The 18,938-nt window shown below is 31.1% G+C and overlaps 1 protein-coding gene across 1 annotated transcript in view; it reads left to right on the forward strand.

Annotated features, from left to right (window-relative positions):
- PCDH10 (protocadherin 10) overlaps window positions 1–15,077 on the forward strand; it is a 39,789-nt gene extending 24,712 nt beyond the window's left edge. Inside the window, exon 5 of the mRNA XM_007456990.1 lies at window positions 13,600–15,077. Coding sequence (XP_007457052.1) covers window positions 13,600–13,619 — 20 coding nt within the window. The 3' untranslated portion in view covers window positions 13,620–15,077. The remainder of the gene's footprint in view (window positions 1–13,599) is intronic.
- Window positions 15,078–18,938: the final 3,861 nt, after the last annotated feature.

An 18,938-nucleotide genomic window follows, 5' to 3' on the forward strand; every position in this document is an offset into this window, starting at 1 on the left:
TTAAAAGGTTTTTAACCAGCTGTTTTAAACAGACCTTCCCAAGCTACTGACAAAAACAGTGTGACCCACATTCAAGAAAACTTATTATTGAAGATGTACTATATCGTAGGCATGGTGGCCTTCAGTTTTGTTTGCCGTAGATCTAGATTATATAAATGTTCTCGAGGCCAGCCATATAGGAAAATGATTCTTATCACAGACTGATGTGAAAATAGGATCAATATCTTAATTTAAAATACAGATGTAATAACAATCAACTGAAATACTCCTGGAGCTATCCAGGGGAAAAATAGAAATACTATGAGAACTCTGGTTGAGAAGGTGTAAAGGACATCAGATCAACTTCATTACTAGTGATCACACAAAGCCTCAGGCATCCTCATCCTATAAGGATACTATGCCTCCTGCACAGATCAAAACAACTCGGATCAAGTCATCTCAGTGTCATCTGCTCTGGGCCGTACTAGAAATATGCAAAAGCATTTTCAATTATTGATATCTCTCCACTCCATACCTCATAATACCTCATACAAACTTCCTTTGAAATAGTTTTGAAAAAAATGAAGAAACCAACCTCGGACATATTACAATACCAGTGAAAAGTTTTCCTCTTCCTTTACGATGTATATGGAGTACAACCTGCTCACCTACTTGGATTGTGGTGTCCTTAGTAAATATTTAAAAAAGACTCTAGTCATTATTTTCAGGATAGGTTTTCCAAAGCATCACTAATTTTATTCATTTTGACTTTACGATAGCTTGGAACATTTAACTTAACAAGACATCATTTTCTGATTTTGTTCTCAAAGTATGCATGTATTTCCTTTGGACACATAGCCTGCTACAGAATTACAAGAGTGGGTCTCTATACTGGTCCTCACATCAGAGAAGTGATATGTAGTTAAGAGCTCCAGTTATAGAGCCAATCTGCCAATATGCCGTGGTTCAAATACTGATCCAGCCAGTTACTAGCTGTGTGACCTCTGTAATTTCTTTAATCTTCCTGTAACTCATTTTCCTTATCTGTGACATAGATCCTCAAAAGCTCATTGTGGAGATTAAATTATTTAACATATTTAAAGCAGTGAGTGCTTGGCCCAAAGGAAGCAGTCATTAGGTGTTCAGGGCAACCATATATTCAGTTAAAATTGGAACAATGACATCAGCCTGAGTATGGAGAAAATTTAAATTCTGGGTTTAAATAGAACTAATTATGCTTTCTTTTACTCCCAGAGAAAAATCAGACTCCAAATGTTCTTTTCATGATATATCACTATTTTACATCTGCAGTGTATATTCTTTCACATAATACGTATGCTTTAAAAGTACAGTATCCCTATTTTTCTTTTTCATCTGTGAAACCAATGAAATGGATAGATGAGAACCAAAGTTATAATGCCCAGTAAAGACTAGGCTTTAGTTGTTTTATAAGATGTTAGTCACGAAGCATGATTATAACTTTAAACATTTCGTATTCTCATTATTTTACTTAACTTGTGCATGTCCAATGAGTGGAGATATTTGATTATGGGCAATAAATAGTAAAAATAAACTGATAAAGAATACTCTTTTTTGAAACAACTGATTTTTATTTCATATAGAAAGCAGCATATTATATTTGATGATTGTAGAAAAATAAAGACTATTTCTTCAGGTCAAAAATTTTAAAAAGTGATACAAATAGATGTCCATATCCAATTTGACTTAATCTACATTTTGACAATTGTACTAACCCTTTAGAGAAATTCTGGCCTTAGGCAAGATATTGTTACTCCAAAGAGTTCTGATATCCCTGTATGAGAGACACAAATGCCCTAAAATTATCACAAAAAGTAAATGTAAAGAGTCTATTAGTGTGGAAAATTGGGTTTTTCTATAAGATATACCAAAGATATCTATGTCTGCCATAAATCAGTCTTTACACGCAGAAGCCCAAAGATTTTCCTGCCTCCTTTTTCTTCCCTAAAACCCTATTATCTGATAAACCCGATTCTTTCAGTTAGCCTTATATTTATATTTTTGTACTTTTGTCTTTCACAGTCGGAAAGAACTAGCAAATGATGTCACAAGCCCTTTTGAGAAATGCCTGAAAAACTGCCCAAATTTTACGTTTTTGTTTATGCCTTATTCATTGAACTCTCTCAGGTGTAATTCTCTTGATTTTATGATTCTCTGTTTTCTGTCATCAGTTCTGCATAGGCATCATGATTTTGCCTAGAAAACAAGAGGCCTAACAACTAAGTTCCAGTGCCCAGTTACATGCATTATATGTGCTTATTTCTTTTTATCTTTATGATTATTTAGAAGAAAGTCAGTAAGGATTTGTTACATGGGGTTTAATTTTTGTTTCTGGTTTACTAGCAGAGCATTACTGCAGTTGTCAATCTTTGTGGTAATAAGAGCCCGATGGAGAATGATAGGGGAAGGATCAGAGACATTCTGAAAAAAAAATTATAGTATTAGAATTATAAATGTAAGAATAAAAGGCAAAGAAAGTAGTTATCAAGGATGGTTCTCAGGTCTTGAGACTGGATGACTGGGAGAAGATTGCATCCCCAATCTCACAATTAATTGTGAGACAGTGTAAAAAAACAAGTGTGCTTTCTTTTTTAAATTAAGATTTTTAGAAGTGAAAAGTAGATACTAGGGAAGATGATAACTAAAAATACTAGTAGATCGAGATACAATGGGAGTTATTTTTGGATAGGAAAGATTTGATCAAATGTATGTGCATTTAATCACTTTAAATACGTTATTTTAAATGCCATGATTAAATTTGTCCCTGTGTCTTCACCATTTCTGTGAGTTGCAGACCAGATGTTCCTAGGGTGAGATTTACTTGTGAGTGTCTCTCTGTGAAAAAATTAAACGCTGAAGCAGTATTTTATTTAAAAAAAAAAGATTCATATAAAAATATTACATAAATCATATATAAATCTTATACAGTGTATTTAATATTTGTGATCATTATATGCCTTATTTTTCTTTGTTAAAATTTGTGGAAAAAAATGTCCCATCTTTTCTACGGGTTCCTGGCTTTAATTGCTGCTGACAGAACCTGAGGCTTGAGACAGTGGGATAGAATCACTTCCTTGAGCAGCTCATATCACTGCTTTTTTTTCTGTCACAATTATCCTTAGAATTGAGTTATCAACCACAAAACATCCAGGCAGTCATTTTGACTGCAGAACACTTTGTCACTTTTGGAAGATTTAGGGTGGGTGATGGAATGCAAACTATTTCCAGATGTGTAAAGTATAAACCCTGGATCCTCGGCTGGGCTCAGTGAGAAGACACAGGCGTACTTTCTTTTTTGCATTCCCCGAACCCAGTCATTTCTTCCTAATTCACAAAAATTAATGAAAACCCCTCTACTTCTCTGTCTGGCTTCCACTGTCAAATAACTAGAGAATTTATTTACATTCACAGACATTTGACTTTAATGTGTTCCTCTTTAAAAATCTTGAGAGGCTTTCTGTTTCGGCTGCAATAACGTTCACACTTTTATTAGCTTTAAAAATTTTTTGTTTAAACCCTGCCTACATTTTTTAGTTTCATGCCATTCAGTGATTGTAGGCTTCTTGATACACTGTTTTTCCCAGGCCCTTTCACTTTGACATTCCATTCTCCCTCTGGAATGCTCTCTCATTGAAAAAAAACCACTCCCACCCGGGCTGCTTGACCATCTACTCATCCATCAAGATTCAACTCCTTTTACCTTTAATGGGAAGCCTTCCCAGACAAAGAGATATATACAATCTTCTTGTAACTTCTTATAGATTTTATATGTAACTGCTATTGTTAAACTGTCCTATAAAACAATTGTTAGCCTATTGGACTGGTAGATCTTTTAGAGAAGAATCCATGTGTATTCATTTTACAGTCTCAAATCCCAGAACTTTGTCTGGAGCAAAGTAAATACCCATAAAGCCATATTAGACTACATCAATTAATCAATAAATGAACCATCCTGAAACCAAGGAAGCGAGGGCATTTCTTTTTCTCCTTAGTTATTTAGGCATCTTCCCAATTTACATAAATTAATATAATTATAGTAATCTCTAAATGGCAAAACAAACAAACAACCCCCCAAAACCTAACCATTTCCACTCCTAACATACACTCTCCTGGATTTCATCATCTTTCAACCTTCCTTGATTTTCATGTTCTTTTATTCTGGCCTTACATATACTGCTACTAGCTCTTTTATTTTTTATTTATTTATTTTTTTCTGATTGATTGCTTTCTCTTTAATAACTCCTTAATCCTCATATTTCAATATCACCAACTGCTAATTTCACAGTCTATTTCTTTTCAGTTGTCTGTCGCATATAATTCACAAACATATACATAAACATTAAGTAAAAATGAGGTAATCTTATACATGAACATAAAGTGGGATCCACTGTAGATATATGAGTATAAGTAGGAGACTGTTGTAATACGGGATAACCAGGGGGCTAGAGGTAATTTATCTGGCTTTCCTTTGGGTTTCTGGGGTTTTCATGTAACAGTTTTTAAGCCTTTGGTATTTTTTGTTTATCATCAGTATTGCACAAGTTATTTTCAGATTTTTTCTTTATGGCATTGTGGCAACTAAAGAGTATCTCAGATGATTTTTTAAAAACAAGGATACAACATTTTTATTTTGTTCTGTGAGAACTTTATTACGAGATATGTAGGTACATTTGTACTTTAGTCATATTTTAATAATGATGTAGATATGTTATATATAAATATACATTGTCAATACTATTTAACCTGGTTAATTATTTAAACAAATACTGGCCTTAACAAAGGTTAATTATTTAAAACCTGAACTTTTTCCTAGATTTATTGTGATACTTTTCATAAATAGTAAATGTATAACATGACTTTTATTGACTTTATTAGGTGGTTAAATATTTGCAGTAATTAGGAAAAACCCTAATCAAACACAAAGTTTAAAGTTATGGAATGTAATATAACTGTGTAAGGATTTAACTCTTGTCATTTAATTAGAACATAACTAAAATGATTTTTAATGTTTAACAAGCATGGTAGTGATCTTATTTTAACAAATTCGCATTTTTGTGATGTTTTTAAAGCTGAGTTTGATTCATTGCTTATCGGTTTTCAAATCTCTAATTATCTGATTCTAGATTAAATTGAAGGGCCAAGAGGGAGGTAGTTTAATGAGTTTCTAGAATAGAACTAAAATTAGAACATATATTTAGATTTAAATTTTAGAATAAATAATTAAAAATTATGGTTCTTATGCAAAGAAGAAAGAACATTTTATCAAATATGCTATATCTACCTCACAAAAACAAATACTTCAATTGAAATCAAGGTTAAAATTTAATTATAATACAAAAGAATTTAAATGACAAGATTGTGTTCATCTATGATAATAGATAACTGATTTTTTATATTTTATCTCCTTTTGAATTCTTACATCTTAATTTTAAAATCATTTTACATGGAAATATGTACAGAATTTATTATATGAACTACAGTTCTACAAATTAATTAGAGAATATAGTGTAATATTTTTCTAGGAAAAACAGCATAACATTCTCTTCAGTGGTAAGTAACTAGTATCATCTGTGCTATCATGTATCTGATATCTTGAGGATGTGGTTGCCAGATCTAACAGATAAAAATACATGACACGCAAATGTTGCATGGGGGGTATGTATACTGATTATTCACTGTTTATCTGAAATTCAACTGTAACTGGACACCCTGTATTTTATCTGGCAACTCCGCTTAAGAAGTTATTGGCACCTGTAGTCTTGGGTTCCTAACCTGTTTAGTGTGGGGATGTTTTTCTAGATACAGAAAACCAGTGGTTAGCTTTCACTTTTCAGTGTGTCAGATTTCAACCCTTCTGAGCCTGCAGTTCCTGTTATTAATCTGTTATTTGCTTTGACATAGAAGCAACTGAATGATGTTAGGGGAAGTCAGATCATCAAGTATATTAAATAAATAGCCATAATTCAACACACCGTTTCTAAGTCATGTGTGTTGTGTCTCTTCTTTGAAAATAACCTTGTAAAAATTGTGCTATTAGTATTTTATTTACCAGCCCAGAAGGTTTTCCACTTATTTTCATGGCTTAGTTATCTAAAGTGTTAGTTGAATTATTTTGAAATCTTATCACTATTTAAGTAGGCTATTAGTGGTTAATAAATTAGATACATGGCTATGTATTTTTTAAATGAAGATCTTATGTATTTATTCTTAAGTTTTCCCTATCTTTCATTGCTGGAATTTCTCTGCTTGGTTTTCATATAGAAGACAAAGTTGTGCATGTTACTAGTAGTTGGTTTAATATTGTGATACAGTGATGTTGTTTGTTGCAAATAGGTCAAAACAGGTATAACATCCCTATACTTAGAGGAATAACTAATGCCTTGCAGGAATTTTCCAAACCTTTACTTGGAAACTTAATGCTAATTTCAACCTTACAGGGAAGTAACTAATTTGATCTCCTTATAATATTGTTTTGAAGTAAACTACTAGAAATATAATATCTAAATGTCAGTAAATATCAGCTCCATAATTCTCAAAGAAAAAAGAAAGGAACCATTTATTCTTTAAAGAAGCATATGGATGTCTTGTTAGAATTTAGAGACACATCATCATGGTATTTGTCTAAGTTAAATGAAAGATCTTTTGTCGTTATTAAAGTAAGAGTTAATTGAGTGGATTGTCTTCAAAAGAAATTTCAAGGGTATTTCTTTATTGCCGTGTAAAGAATGCAATTTTCAAATAGTTGTGGAACAAATCACAGTTTCCATATTTTAGTGCATTATGGTAAAGAATTCCAGAAATTTTTTCAATGATATTATAAACATGGAGAGCAATATGTGTTAGAGAGTTCCATTTCCTAAATATATGCCAATGTAGGGGCGGAGCATTTAAAAAGAATTCAGTCTCCAGACTTGATTTTAAGATACCATTCAGGCAAGGGGGTTTTGTTTGTCAAAGATAGTCTGGATGGTGACCAAAGTGTTCTTGGTAGGGTCATGTCCTATTACTTTCTTCGCCCTCAGGGAAAATTTGTTAAGCTTACAAGGCATAATTTTTGACATTTCTAGGTAAGTTTGGAATACATCCATTCAATCTATAAAATGCAAGTACATTGTCATGCTAAGTTTTTTTAAACAAATATTTTAATATAAAAGTTTATTTTTTAGCATTTAAAAACATATTTAGAATATTGACAATTTTTGTGTGTAGATGATTACCATGTGTTTTTTGATATCTTGCTTAAATCAATTCAGAAAATGATAATAATCAAAGTATATTGTCTAATTAAAGGAGTTAATATACTATCACTGGCTTTTATTGTAGATTTTAAAGCACTCTTAATTAAAGTAATTAATTAGAGACAAAGATTTTTAAACCAAACAAAATTGAGTTACTGTAATTACACCTACCCTGTTAATACATAGCACAGGGAGATCAGCTCAGTACTTTGTGACCACCTAGAGGGGTGGGATAGGGAAGGTGGGAGGGAGATGCAAGAGGGAGGAGATATGGGGATATATGTACACATATAGCTGATTCACTCTGTTATACAGCAGAAACTAACACAACACTGTAAAGCAATTATACTCCAATAAAGATGTTAAAAATATATATATTAATGGTAGTTGACAAGGTTGCAGTAACCCATAGAGTGGATATTTCTTGGTGAATGTACTATCGCCTTAATAAGAAGGTAGTTTTAAATCACACATATTCACATGCACACAAACACATACAAGTATATAGAAATTTCTAAAAGCCTATGGATTTTATATCTCCAAGAAATTCGTGATGTTTTGGGAGACTCACTTGCTCAAACAAAGCTATGTGAAGGTAATGGTATTCTGCCATTCTTTTGGATTCTATTTGTAGACAGATAGAAGCCCCTATTTTCAAGGCTATGAAGTCTTTTAACTAACAACAAAATGTGGTTTAAAAATAAGCTCCATTTGTAATACTAAATACTGTAATTTTCACAGGTGGTACATATAGGGCTTTGCACAGTGCATCAACACTGCTTGATCTCAAGGGTAACTTCCAGCTTATAAAATTAATTCTGTCTTTGCCCACACCATTCTTAGTAAGCAAATGAAGTCCAATTCATTTCTATTTTGTGACCTCAGGTTCATATACAGTCTCCATCGCAACTAAAAAATAGCAGTTTTGGTAACTAGGTTCTGGCACTTAGGGGTGCCAGAATTTCTAGAGCTAAAATGTCTATAAAGAGAATATTATGCTCAATATGTTTGTCTATAAAGAGAATATTATGCTCAATATGTCCTATCTTAGAAATGATCCATTTATTGATGTACATTTCTAATCCACAAAACTACACTTACCGATTTCTTATCCCTTAAAATACCCATGGATTTATCTTTTAATTTAATAGGCATTTAATAATTGCAAATTATGTTGTAAGCATTGCGTGCATATATAGACTAAACTAAAAATAAACACTTGGCTTTACGATGTATTTCTTAGCTGAGTGGTCTGAAGTCTTGTTGGAGTCATTTATTTCAAAATGTTTCCTTTCTAAAAAACTAATCAAGTTTACAAATGGGAATCACCTCCTCCAAATGAACTCTTGCTTTCTAGATATATTCTATAATCTCTTATCTCTGTCAAACTAGAATAAAAAGGCGTATTGTTTGATGAAAGGAAATTTAACATGAGGATATGCTGTGAACATTATGAAATAAATATAAGAATGCAAGTTTATATTGCTCTGAGCTACTATTATTAGACAGAGAGACAATCTATATTATACTAACAGAAGGCTTTCAGTCTTTGTAATTCATAATAAACCATAGCATGTAATTTTTAAAATTATATACATATTTAATTTCAAATATTTTTTGTAATTTTTTGAGAGGAGGAAAACACTTACAATATGAACAATATGCAACTATATTAAAAAAATAAAAGCAGATATAAGGGCGTTCAAGTGGGAAGATTGAAGACAAAGCAGCGACCCATTTTAATAGTTAACACAACTATGCTCATCTCAGAACTTTAGGGTTAAACAGAAAAAAAACTCTTTAGAGACATTTTTGAAGAGAATCTTCAAAAATGGTTCAAGAATAAGACAGAGGAAAGTTAAAAGAACTGATTATTCGCTGGACAGATCTCTAATGGGGCTTACTTTTAAATGATCTTTCAGTTTATGATGTGCTTTCACACAGGGAACAGAGAGTAGATGTTTCTGACTCCTACAAGGGGTAATGGGCTTAAACTCTTGTACTGTAGGTTCACTTTATACATAAAGAAGTGTCCTGACCCTGAGGCTCAGGAAACATTTGAATGACTTCCCGAGTAGCTTACTGATCTCAGCTTCTAGAAGTTTTTCACTGTAGTGGAGAGTCTCCATCATCTGGGGTATTTGAAGGCTGTTCTTTCTTTCAGTGGCAGAAATAGATCAGATCACTTCATAAGCTTTATTTATTACTTTAGCTTCTGTGATTTACGCTGTCATAAAGTATAAAGAGTATTATGCTTCCTGCTACGCAAGTAGAGGAATGGGAATATTCAAATGATTAAATTGTCATTTTAATATATTATACAATATTATTTTTCACCAGATTTTTAGTAAACTATAGTATGTTGAAGAAATAGAATATCGCTGGTGATGTTTTTCAATTATTTTTTGCAACATACATATTTACAGGCAGTCTTCTTAAGTCATTCATCAGAATTTTTAAATGTCCAACAGTTTAATATCAGACTTTACAAATTACCAAAGGCAGTAACACGATTCCACAGTATAAGGAAAAATATGCATCATGGAACTTTCATTAAAATAGTATGTATATGCTGAAAATATACATACATATACATGTTAAATATATACACACATATATATGCCAAATTATAAAAGGTAGATATTTGAATCTCTTCTCCATTAATAGTAATTTTTCATCTGTAGTTCAGGCAGTAAGATAAATGTGTTAAATGTAACATTTATATGACTCACTTTGAAGAATAAATGCAGTGAATGAATAAATAGAGGTAAAAACAAGCAAACAAATAAAATAAAATTCCAGTAATCTGGAATCACAGTATCTGGAAAGATAGTCACAAAGTTGTTAGCAGCAGTTATCGTTTTTTGGGTATTTTTGAGTGCTTTTATTCTTATTTGGCTTTTTCTGTGCTATTTGAATTTTAAATTTTTAACGAATTTTATTTTATTTTTGAATTTTTAAAGTAAATATGTGTAATTCTACAAAATATATATATTTTGTAAATACTTATAAGTACAGCTTTTTTAAAACATATAATTAAGGAAGAATTGACATAGTTAAAAAAAAAAAAGGAATGCTAATAGTCCTTTTTCTATTACTTTTGACTTGAATGAAAATAAAATATTTTAGGGCCTCCCTGGTGGCGCAGTGGTTGGGAGTCCACCTGCCAGTGCAGGGGAAATGGGTTCGTGCCCTGGTCCGGGAGGATCCCAGATGCCGCGGAGCCGTGGCCGCTGAGCTTGCGCGTCCAGCAAGGGGAGAGGCCACGACAGTGAGGGGCCCACGTATTGCAAAAAAAAATAAAATAAAATAAAATAAAATATTTTATTCATATCAAGTAACCAAATCCCTATACATGCTGATGAATAGCTAAGGAAAAATGCATTTGCGAAATGAAAAGAACAAGTAGAAATTCTCCAACTATGCTTTGAAAATTTCAAAACATGTACAGAATACATCAGAAAGCATGAAGATTCAATGTATTTGACCCATACTCTCTAGCCTGAAATGCTTAACAAATGCATGACCATAATCGTTAATACTGTGGCATAATTGTCCTTGGTACGGACTCTAAAATGTAATAGCGTCAATTTGTCTCTTATATTTGTGTGCTACTTCCAACATTAACCCATATATCCCCCAAAGAACAATGATTTTTCAGTATTCAGACTCACCTTTTAAAAGCCTTGAAACAGGGGTCTTCCCTGGTGGTGCAGTGGTTGGGAGTCCGCCTGCCGATGTAGGGGACATGGATTCGTGCCCCGGTCCGGGAAGATCCCACATGCCGCGGAGTGGCTAGGCCCGTGGGGGGAAAAAAAAAAAAAGCCTTGAAACAAAATGTATATGACTGTAACTTTAGTAATAATATATTTTATTTTCTCTAGTTTGTCTAGCAATCCTTAACATTCAGGAAATTAGCTTTTGAAATAAATGAAATCTTCCCTCTCCATTCTAATTTGTTCTGACCTTCAACTTCAGCCCTTAAACTTGTCCTATTAAAATTTGCATTCCTGAATTTAACAGATAGATGGGAAGAGGTAAATGTAACGAAAGGTGATTATATTATTCAGAGAACTACTGAAATAGGTGCAATTTAAATAAAAGCAGCACACATGTAAGCCTAAGCAGTAATAAAACATACCTTTTAAGCTTGTGTTTATATTTCAGATATTGAGTATATTATATGCTAAACATCTGTGTTCTTGTAACAGTGAACCACTTTAATAACACGATTTCTTTCTGTATCCTAATTAAATCAAATGAACATATAATATCTAGGCTAATAACTTATTTTATAAGTAATTTTTTAACCTAATTAGAAATATTTTACTCATTTAAACATGTGTTAGGTTGACTAATCTTTGCATATACACTAAAAAGTAGCTTTTCAGTGTATTCATTTCTTTCACATAATGAGTTAGTTTATAGGTTGAGTATAGGTCATTCCTGAGTTTCTTTTTTATTTTGAACTAGTAGAATGATGTTTCCTAAAAATCAGTAGTTTCTGATTTATGCTGTTTAAGAAGAACTTCAAACTGTAAGTAATATCTCCAACTTATTTTGAAAAAATTATATTATTTGTAAGATGATGATATTTTCTGGGTTGTCCAGAAAAGTGCAAGATTACACCTTGTGTAGTTATTAATAATGCTTCCTTTCAGCTACACAATTGTTCAGTTTAGACAATACGTTATTTGATCACTATAATTATTTGTTCCAATTCATTTTATAAACCTGAGTTTCTGTAAAGGCTAAATATTTTAATTTACTTGAGAATTTTAAATCCTGATTGATATAAACAAAATGTAAATCATTCATATTTATCAAGTTTATCATGAAGCAGAGAATTTGAATTCAAAGGCATAGGAAAATAAGATTCGATTCTTTTAAAAGAGTGAAGTTTCTATTTGCTTAAATAATACAATACTCTTTGTAGCATTATGACCAGGTAAGTTATAATAGCTACCATGTGGTCCCCTGTTATAGCTAATTCATTTTATAATTCATGATATTATATGATATTATAAAAATATGTTTTGATTATTGTCAGTACTGGTTACTACACAGAAGATGTATATATTCATTTTCACTTTGATTTCTATCAGTGGTGGTACCTGACTTTTACAATTTTAATTGATGTATCTTTGCTAAAAGGTGAACTAATGAAGAAGTGCTTGATGGTCTGGTCAGAAACTGAGTTTGTGTGGAAAAATAAATGAGAGAATCAGGGAAAATAAATTAAGAAAATATATAACTAGAAAATCTAGTTGAAATGAGTGGAAATACCGTAGGAGAGGAAGTGAACTCATCAGCATGTTCTTACATTCATAGAAAAAAAAAAAAAAAAAAAGTAACTTTTCACCAGTTTGAAACGATTCAGTTATGCTACTTAATGTTGTTCTTATTTTTTAATGAGATACACATATATATGTTTTTTAATCACAATTGAACCATCTTGATTTTTAGCTCATTTGTATTATACATCTCTTATGTCCCAGATACTGACCTAGGAGATGCAGTTTCTGTTCTCATTGTGCTCATGGTCAAATATTACAAAGATTATGAATAGGTGGGAAGAAATATCCTTTACCATTATAAATAAAATACTTAAAATCTTAAATTCTGAGTGATTGAATCTGGACATCCTGCTTCATAATTCATTTTATAAGACTGGGCCACATTCAATAATATCTTTTTCTCCCCTTCGCCTATTCCCACCTTAGAAGAAAACTGATTCCTTTCAGGGGATAAATTTACCTTACAAAATTATAGGCCATAAAAAGATTTGGTTTTTATATAATTCTAAAAAAATTAGACAAAATAAACCTCAAAAATGTGAATCAACCTTTAATTTTTAACTACATGAACACTTCCTGGTACAGTTTTCTCCTATTATATGTAGATTTAATACATGTAACTTAGAGCTTGTTAAATTAAATATATAACCACTTATCATAGATATTCTAAAGACTTGTTCTAGAAATGTAAGGACCACAAACTTTTCCTCTATGCTGATTGTGCATAATTAGTGAAGTAGGGATTGTTTTGTAGATAACTTTAAAAAGTTAATCGCATAATTGAGGGTTGTTATATAAAGCTCACATTTCCCATGCAAAACTGATTTGTATAAATGTCAAAATTGTCATTTTCAGAAACCCAAACAACAGAATGACTGTGAGTATTAGAAGCCAAGGTGACACAGAAATATCTTGCCACTACCTGGGTCTGGTAGGGGGATACAACTTGTTTCCAGCCGTATTTGCTTCTTTTACAATGCTGTGCAATTCTAAACATCAACAGTCAGGCTGTTTCTCTTAGAGTAATTTTCTTTTCTTTTTCACAGCACGGAAAAGGATATGCTAGTCAATTCTACAGGACTTACCTGAAGCAGCGTGATTTGCACAAAGTCGACCAACAAAAGCATCAACTTTTCAACTTCATTATCTTGGCCATCCAGTTAGTTGTGTGTAACTGAGTATTAGATTGCCAGCGGAGTCATTACGGCCAATTATAGGACCTAATTGCTCTCAGCAGGCCTGAGAAATGAGTTGAAATGTGCAGAACTGTAGAAACTTTAGGCAACTGATTTTGCCTCTCCGATCAGTGTGTGCCTGTTTACAGCACTATATATCTTTCTCTCTCCAAATGTCACTGAGCCCTTTAGATGTTTATATTCACCACGAGAAGCCAGTTATAAAGATAAAGGAAATTTGTGCATTATAAATGCAATATCACTGTTTTAAACTTGACTGTTTTATATTATTTTTGTGTGATCAAGTGTTCCCCAAACTATTCCAACTTTACAAGAGAGATTGTGATTATGTTCTTTTCACCTGTGGGTTATAAAAAATGTTGTATTCTGAAGACCCACAAAATATCAAAGACATTCTGTAGTTTATACACCGTGTTGCAAAGTGTTTACTGTACTATTTCAAAGCTTCTAAATAAATATAAAATATATATATTATATTATATAATTTTCCTAAAATGTGGTACAACTTAGTTGGTTTTTAAATGGATTCATACAGTCCACATCATATAATAAAGTAAAAGGTAATTCAGGGTCCCAAAGATAAACTTACTAAGAAAAAAATAATCATTAATAGTTTCCTTCCAGTTTTTGTATCTTATTCAACCCTGTTTTTCCTTGTTTAAAAGAAAATGAAGCTCTAAGCTGCAAAATTTTGTCAAGAACTCGTACTGATTTTCAATGCCAAAGATATAGCTGTCGATGTTATCAGAGGAGCACTGAACATGTACTATCAAAATATCTAACAATCTACATTATTTCGATTCTATTTCTATGGCTTTGAATTTAGAATCACTTAAAGATTTTATAAAGAATCTATAAATTCACCTGTATCTGTTGTTAGAAAAAAAAAAAAAAACAACACTGGGTGTGTCTGTACATTCTGTGGTGTAAAATATGTAATTGAAAATTACTATTTTAAATGAAGTCTTCAATCATATAATTCACACAAAGTTTTATTTTACATAGTTTTACATAGTTTCGTGACTTCTAATAACACATGCATATAAAATCTATAACTCTATATGAATATATAGAGGTACATAAATAATCTGAACTGGTAAAGAATAACTATAAGATATAAAGGATCTCTAAATTTAAAACAAATTACATAAATTTGGAGACAGAAACATGGTACATTACTCTTTTAGTGTTATATGTGAAAATTTTATAGCTTAAGTGTAGTCAGTGTTTTATTAATGAGAAAATTCTTCATGAGTGGGCCTTGAAAAGTGAAGTTTGCTTTTTATGTTTATGTCAACAAGGTTAATTATTAAATTCAGTAAGATGCATTTTCCTTTCTTTTACATATTTTCCTTTTATTATACTGTTTGTTGCTTGTTGAAGTACAATTAAGAAAGAGAAAAATCAGAGGATGTGATAATCTTCTAAGCAAAAACCAGATCTGTCACAGTTCCCCTCTAAAAACTCCCTCAACATTATATCTAAATGTTTGCCAAACCCAAATTGCAGAGTGATTTTGAAATATTTCCCTTAATTTTAACGGATCTTATGTTCGATGATAGTTTGAATCATGCTATGTTATTAAAGAACAGACTAAACTTAGCACGTAACAAATGTTTTCCACCTAATTTTATGTCATCTAAATGGGAATATTTTCCTAGATTTAACATTAAAATGCATACATATATTCCTAGGTCCTTGATGTGTATATTTGAGTGATATCTTGGTATCACTCATTTTTCTTATCAGATTAGACATTAATATGTCATAATCCCAATTTATATATCAAAGTAATGTGTGTGATGTTCCAGTCTTTTGGGGACCCTTTAAAAATAAATGAAGCTAATTTGTCACATATGACACATAAAGCACACACATTCACTAGATCCAGCAGTAAAATTTTCTTAAAATTTTGGCATTACTACATTAATATTTTGAATGATAGACTATTTTAGTAAGGAAACATTTTTATATAATTTAACTAGAAAAAAGTCTGTTGGTTTTAACTGCTTTTTAAACAAGAAAATTATTTTCTTGTTGAATCACTCTGTTTTAATTAAAACTTTTCACTCACCATTTTACAGTTGTGGGGGAAACATATCCATCTGCCTTATTACACGCACTGAAAATAAGTTTATACTCACTTCCTATGTAACAGCTATATTAATTCATTTGACTTAAAGAAATTTTATTTAATTATTTAATCCTTTATATCATTGTGTATAATTTCCCTTGAACCAACTTCTCATATCATATATTTGTCTATTTGTTTTTTTAATATAGTAACCTGTTATACTAGTTTGCATTTTAGTTCTTAAATTTTATCATCAATCTACAAAAACAAAAAAAAATTTTTTTACCTAATCTGTGGGATAAATAGAATTATTTAAACAAAAAATAGTAAAAGATTAGCTATTAATGTATCTATTGCATCCAGAATAAGTCAGAAGTTACAACAGAGTAAGGATACGATTTTATTAAACATTTATCAAAATGTTATCTCCCAGTGAGGGGAACCTTGAGATGGAAAGATGCAACCAATCAATAATGAAGTTTTTCAAACAAACATTTGTGAGATTTGTATGAAAAGGAATTTTAGAATAAGTTTTATAATTAATCTAGTCATCCTAATATCCAATCTTCCATAATTGTATACATATCAAAGGAAAATAATACCCAAATTATTAGACAGTATTTCATCAATGAATTATTTCAGAAAATAATCATGACATTTACTTCTTGTTAACATGGCTAGTTTTAGAGTAGTAAAAAGTCAATATTTTTCTGTGGAAACAGTATCTTGATGTTTCAGAGGTATGTCAAATGAAAATTTTTAGAAATATTCCATCTGTATGTAAAATTCTAACTTTTAACTTGTGAACATAATTTTGTGACATCATTTTAAATCAAATATTTAAATATCACATCAGAATTACTTTACAGATATAATGATGTCTGCATCATTATAAGTGTATCATCTTTCTTGATAAATACTAAGGAAATATGCATATTTTATTTTATGAAGATATTAAATGCAATGCCTTTATCAAACATTGCAAATTAAGTGCTATGGTAGAAGATTTAAAGATTTTAATTACTTTTTCTCCTGTTTCATTTCTTAATAGTGTTATAATTTGCTGTCGGGTCGTTTGTTATGTAGAAACCCTCCTGCATCTCCTGTAAGAGGTGGAAAGATAATCCTCACAATTTTTGACATAAACTTTAATAACTGTGCATTAATTGTACCATTTTACCTTCCAAAAGTTATTTACTGGAGTAAAGTTCATCTTTAATATAATTATTCAGTCAGAATGTTGCAAGTGTTAAGTAGGATAAAGAAAATTACTCACGTTACTGACTGATAATAGCACTGGTTATTTGTCATTGCATGTGGTTTTTTTCTCCCCTTTATACTTCTGTGTGTGTGTGTAATACTCAAGGAGTTCAAAAATACTGAAAACATTAATATACTTGATAATTTTTCTGAAAATCTTATATTTTTCATATTGCAATTTCTTGGGTTATTTATCTTTTTCAACTCTGATTTTGTAGTGGTAAAGGCTTTGCACTTAACATCCTTTTTATGTTCCTTTTTAACAAGGAAAAACGGAAAATGACAAAATTCCATATTTTTTATGCCATGAAGTAGTAAAATTATTTTATATATTGTTAGCATTTCAAGGAATATCCCTCTGCTATAGGTCAAACAAAAATCCTTAGAGAGTAATTTGTGAAACTACTGTTCGGTCGAGTATTTTTGTTTTCTTCTAAAACTTGGCATAGGTTTTAGATTATAGCATTCTTTGAGAATGCTGGTAGATGGGTGCCGCCAGAGTATTGCAGGCAATAATATGACTAAAATTCTAATACCTTTAGTGTGCATGCATGTATTTCTAACCACTGCTATTTTTTAAGTATTTGTAAAATTAGAAAAATGGCTTTTATTTCTTGAAAACTTGTCACATGCTCAGTTTGAAGTTTGACACTCCAGATGTTTTTGAGTTGCATGAAAATAATGCATTAATGATGCAAAAATATTGAATTTTCATGAGACTCAAAAATTTCTGAATGATAGAACTCAGACTTCCAATACATCCATACATCCTTGAGCTGAAAGTAAGCAGGGAATTTCAGCTCTAAACACATTTTTGAGACAGTTATCTGTGAGTGAAAACAGGGTATTATAACAAAAGATGAGTTTAAATCTTAACTATAGTGTTTGTTACTGTGAATGCTATAATGATACCTAAGTAAAATGAGTGTAAATGTAATATATTATTTTATACTGCTGTATACATATGAAATAAATAAAACTAGGATACATATTATGCCATTTTTCCATGCATGGATCTTCCACTTACGCCTGTGGGAGCTTTGGATAAAAATCAGTGGCAAAATATGGCTCTAAGTTTAAAAACAACTAATGCTGATTTAGTAATTTTAGTCTTAATATATCAGGTCTAAGGGGACATCTGTTCAAAACTGTCTCATTTGAAGCAACATATGCTAGGTTTAAAGAATTTCACTATATTTATAGCTTTGAAAGTAGGCATTTAGTTCCATATGATTCTCATGATACCCACAATGAATATTTTATATATATATATAATTTCCACCTGATGTTATATTTCTTTTTAATTTTTTAAGTGGTAGTAATACAAAGGTCCACAAAAATTAATACAAAGGTTTTATATAGGATATGAGTGCCTTCAAGCAATAAAAGAAAAAACACTTTATCTAAAATTTAGAAACAAACTATTTCATATTTAAAGTTGATAGAAACATAAAAAAATCATATGGGTATCACTTCCCAAGACAAAAATATGAATTAAGGAATAGACTTTTCTCTAATGTGAAAACATCTGAATGAATCTTATAGAAATTTACATTCTGAAATAGCTAAAATGTAATAGAAGAAATGTATGCTTCTTAATCCCACGTGTGGATTGTATAAATTATTTTCTGGAGTTCAAACCACACATATCTGGACAGAGGTTCATTTTATGAAGCAAAGAAGAAGACTAGGTATTTGAACAACTAATAACACCAACGTTATGGTGGGAAAGAACTGAATAAAATATACAGGAATGATAGTTCTCAATGCAATGTTAACAGCTATAACCACAAGTTGCTTTGGTTCCCCTATAGACCTGTATCTCCTACCCCTTATTATTATACTTTCTGGGAAT

The sequence above is a fragment of the Lipotes vexillifer genome, unplaced genomic scaffold, assembly GCF_000442215.2.
Source record: "Lipotes vexillifer unplaced genomic scaffold, Lipotes_vexillifer_v1.1 scaffold50, whole genome shotgun sequence".
Taxonomy (NCBI): Eukaryota; Metazoa; Chordata; class Mammalia; order Artiodactyla; family Lipotidae; genus Lipotes; species Lipotes vexillifer.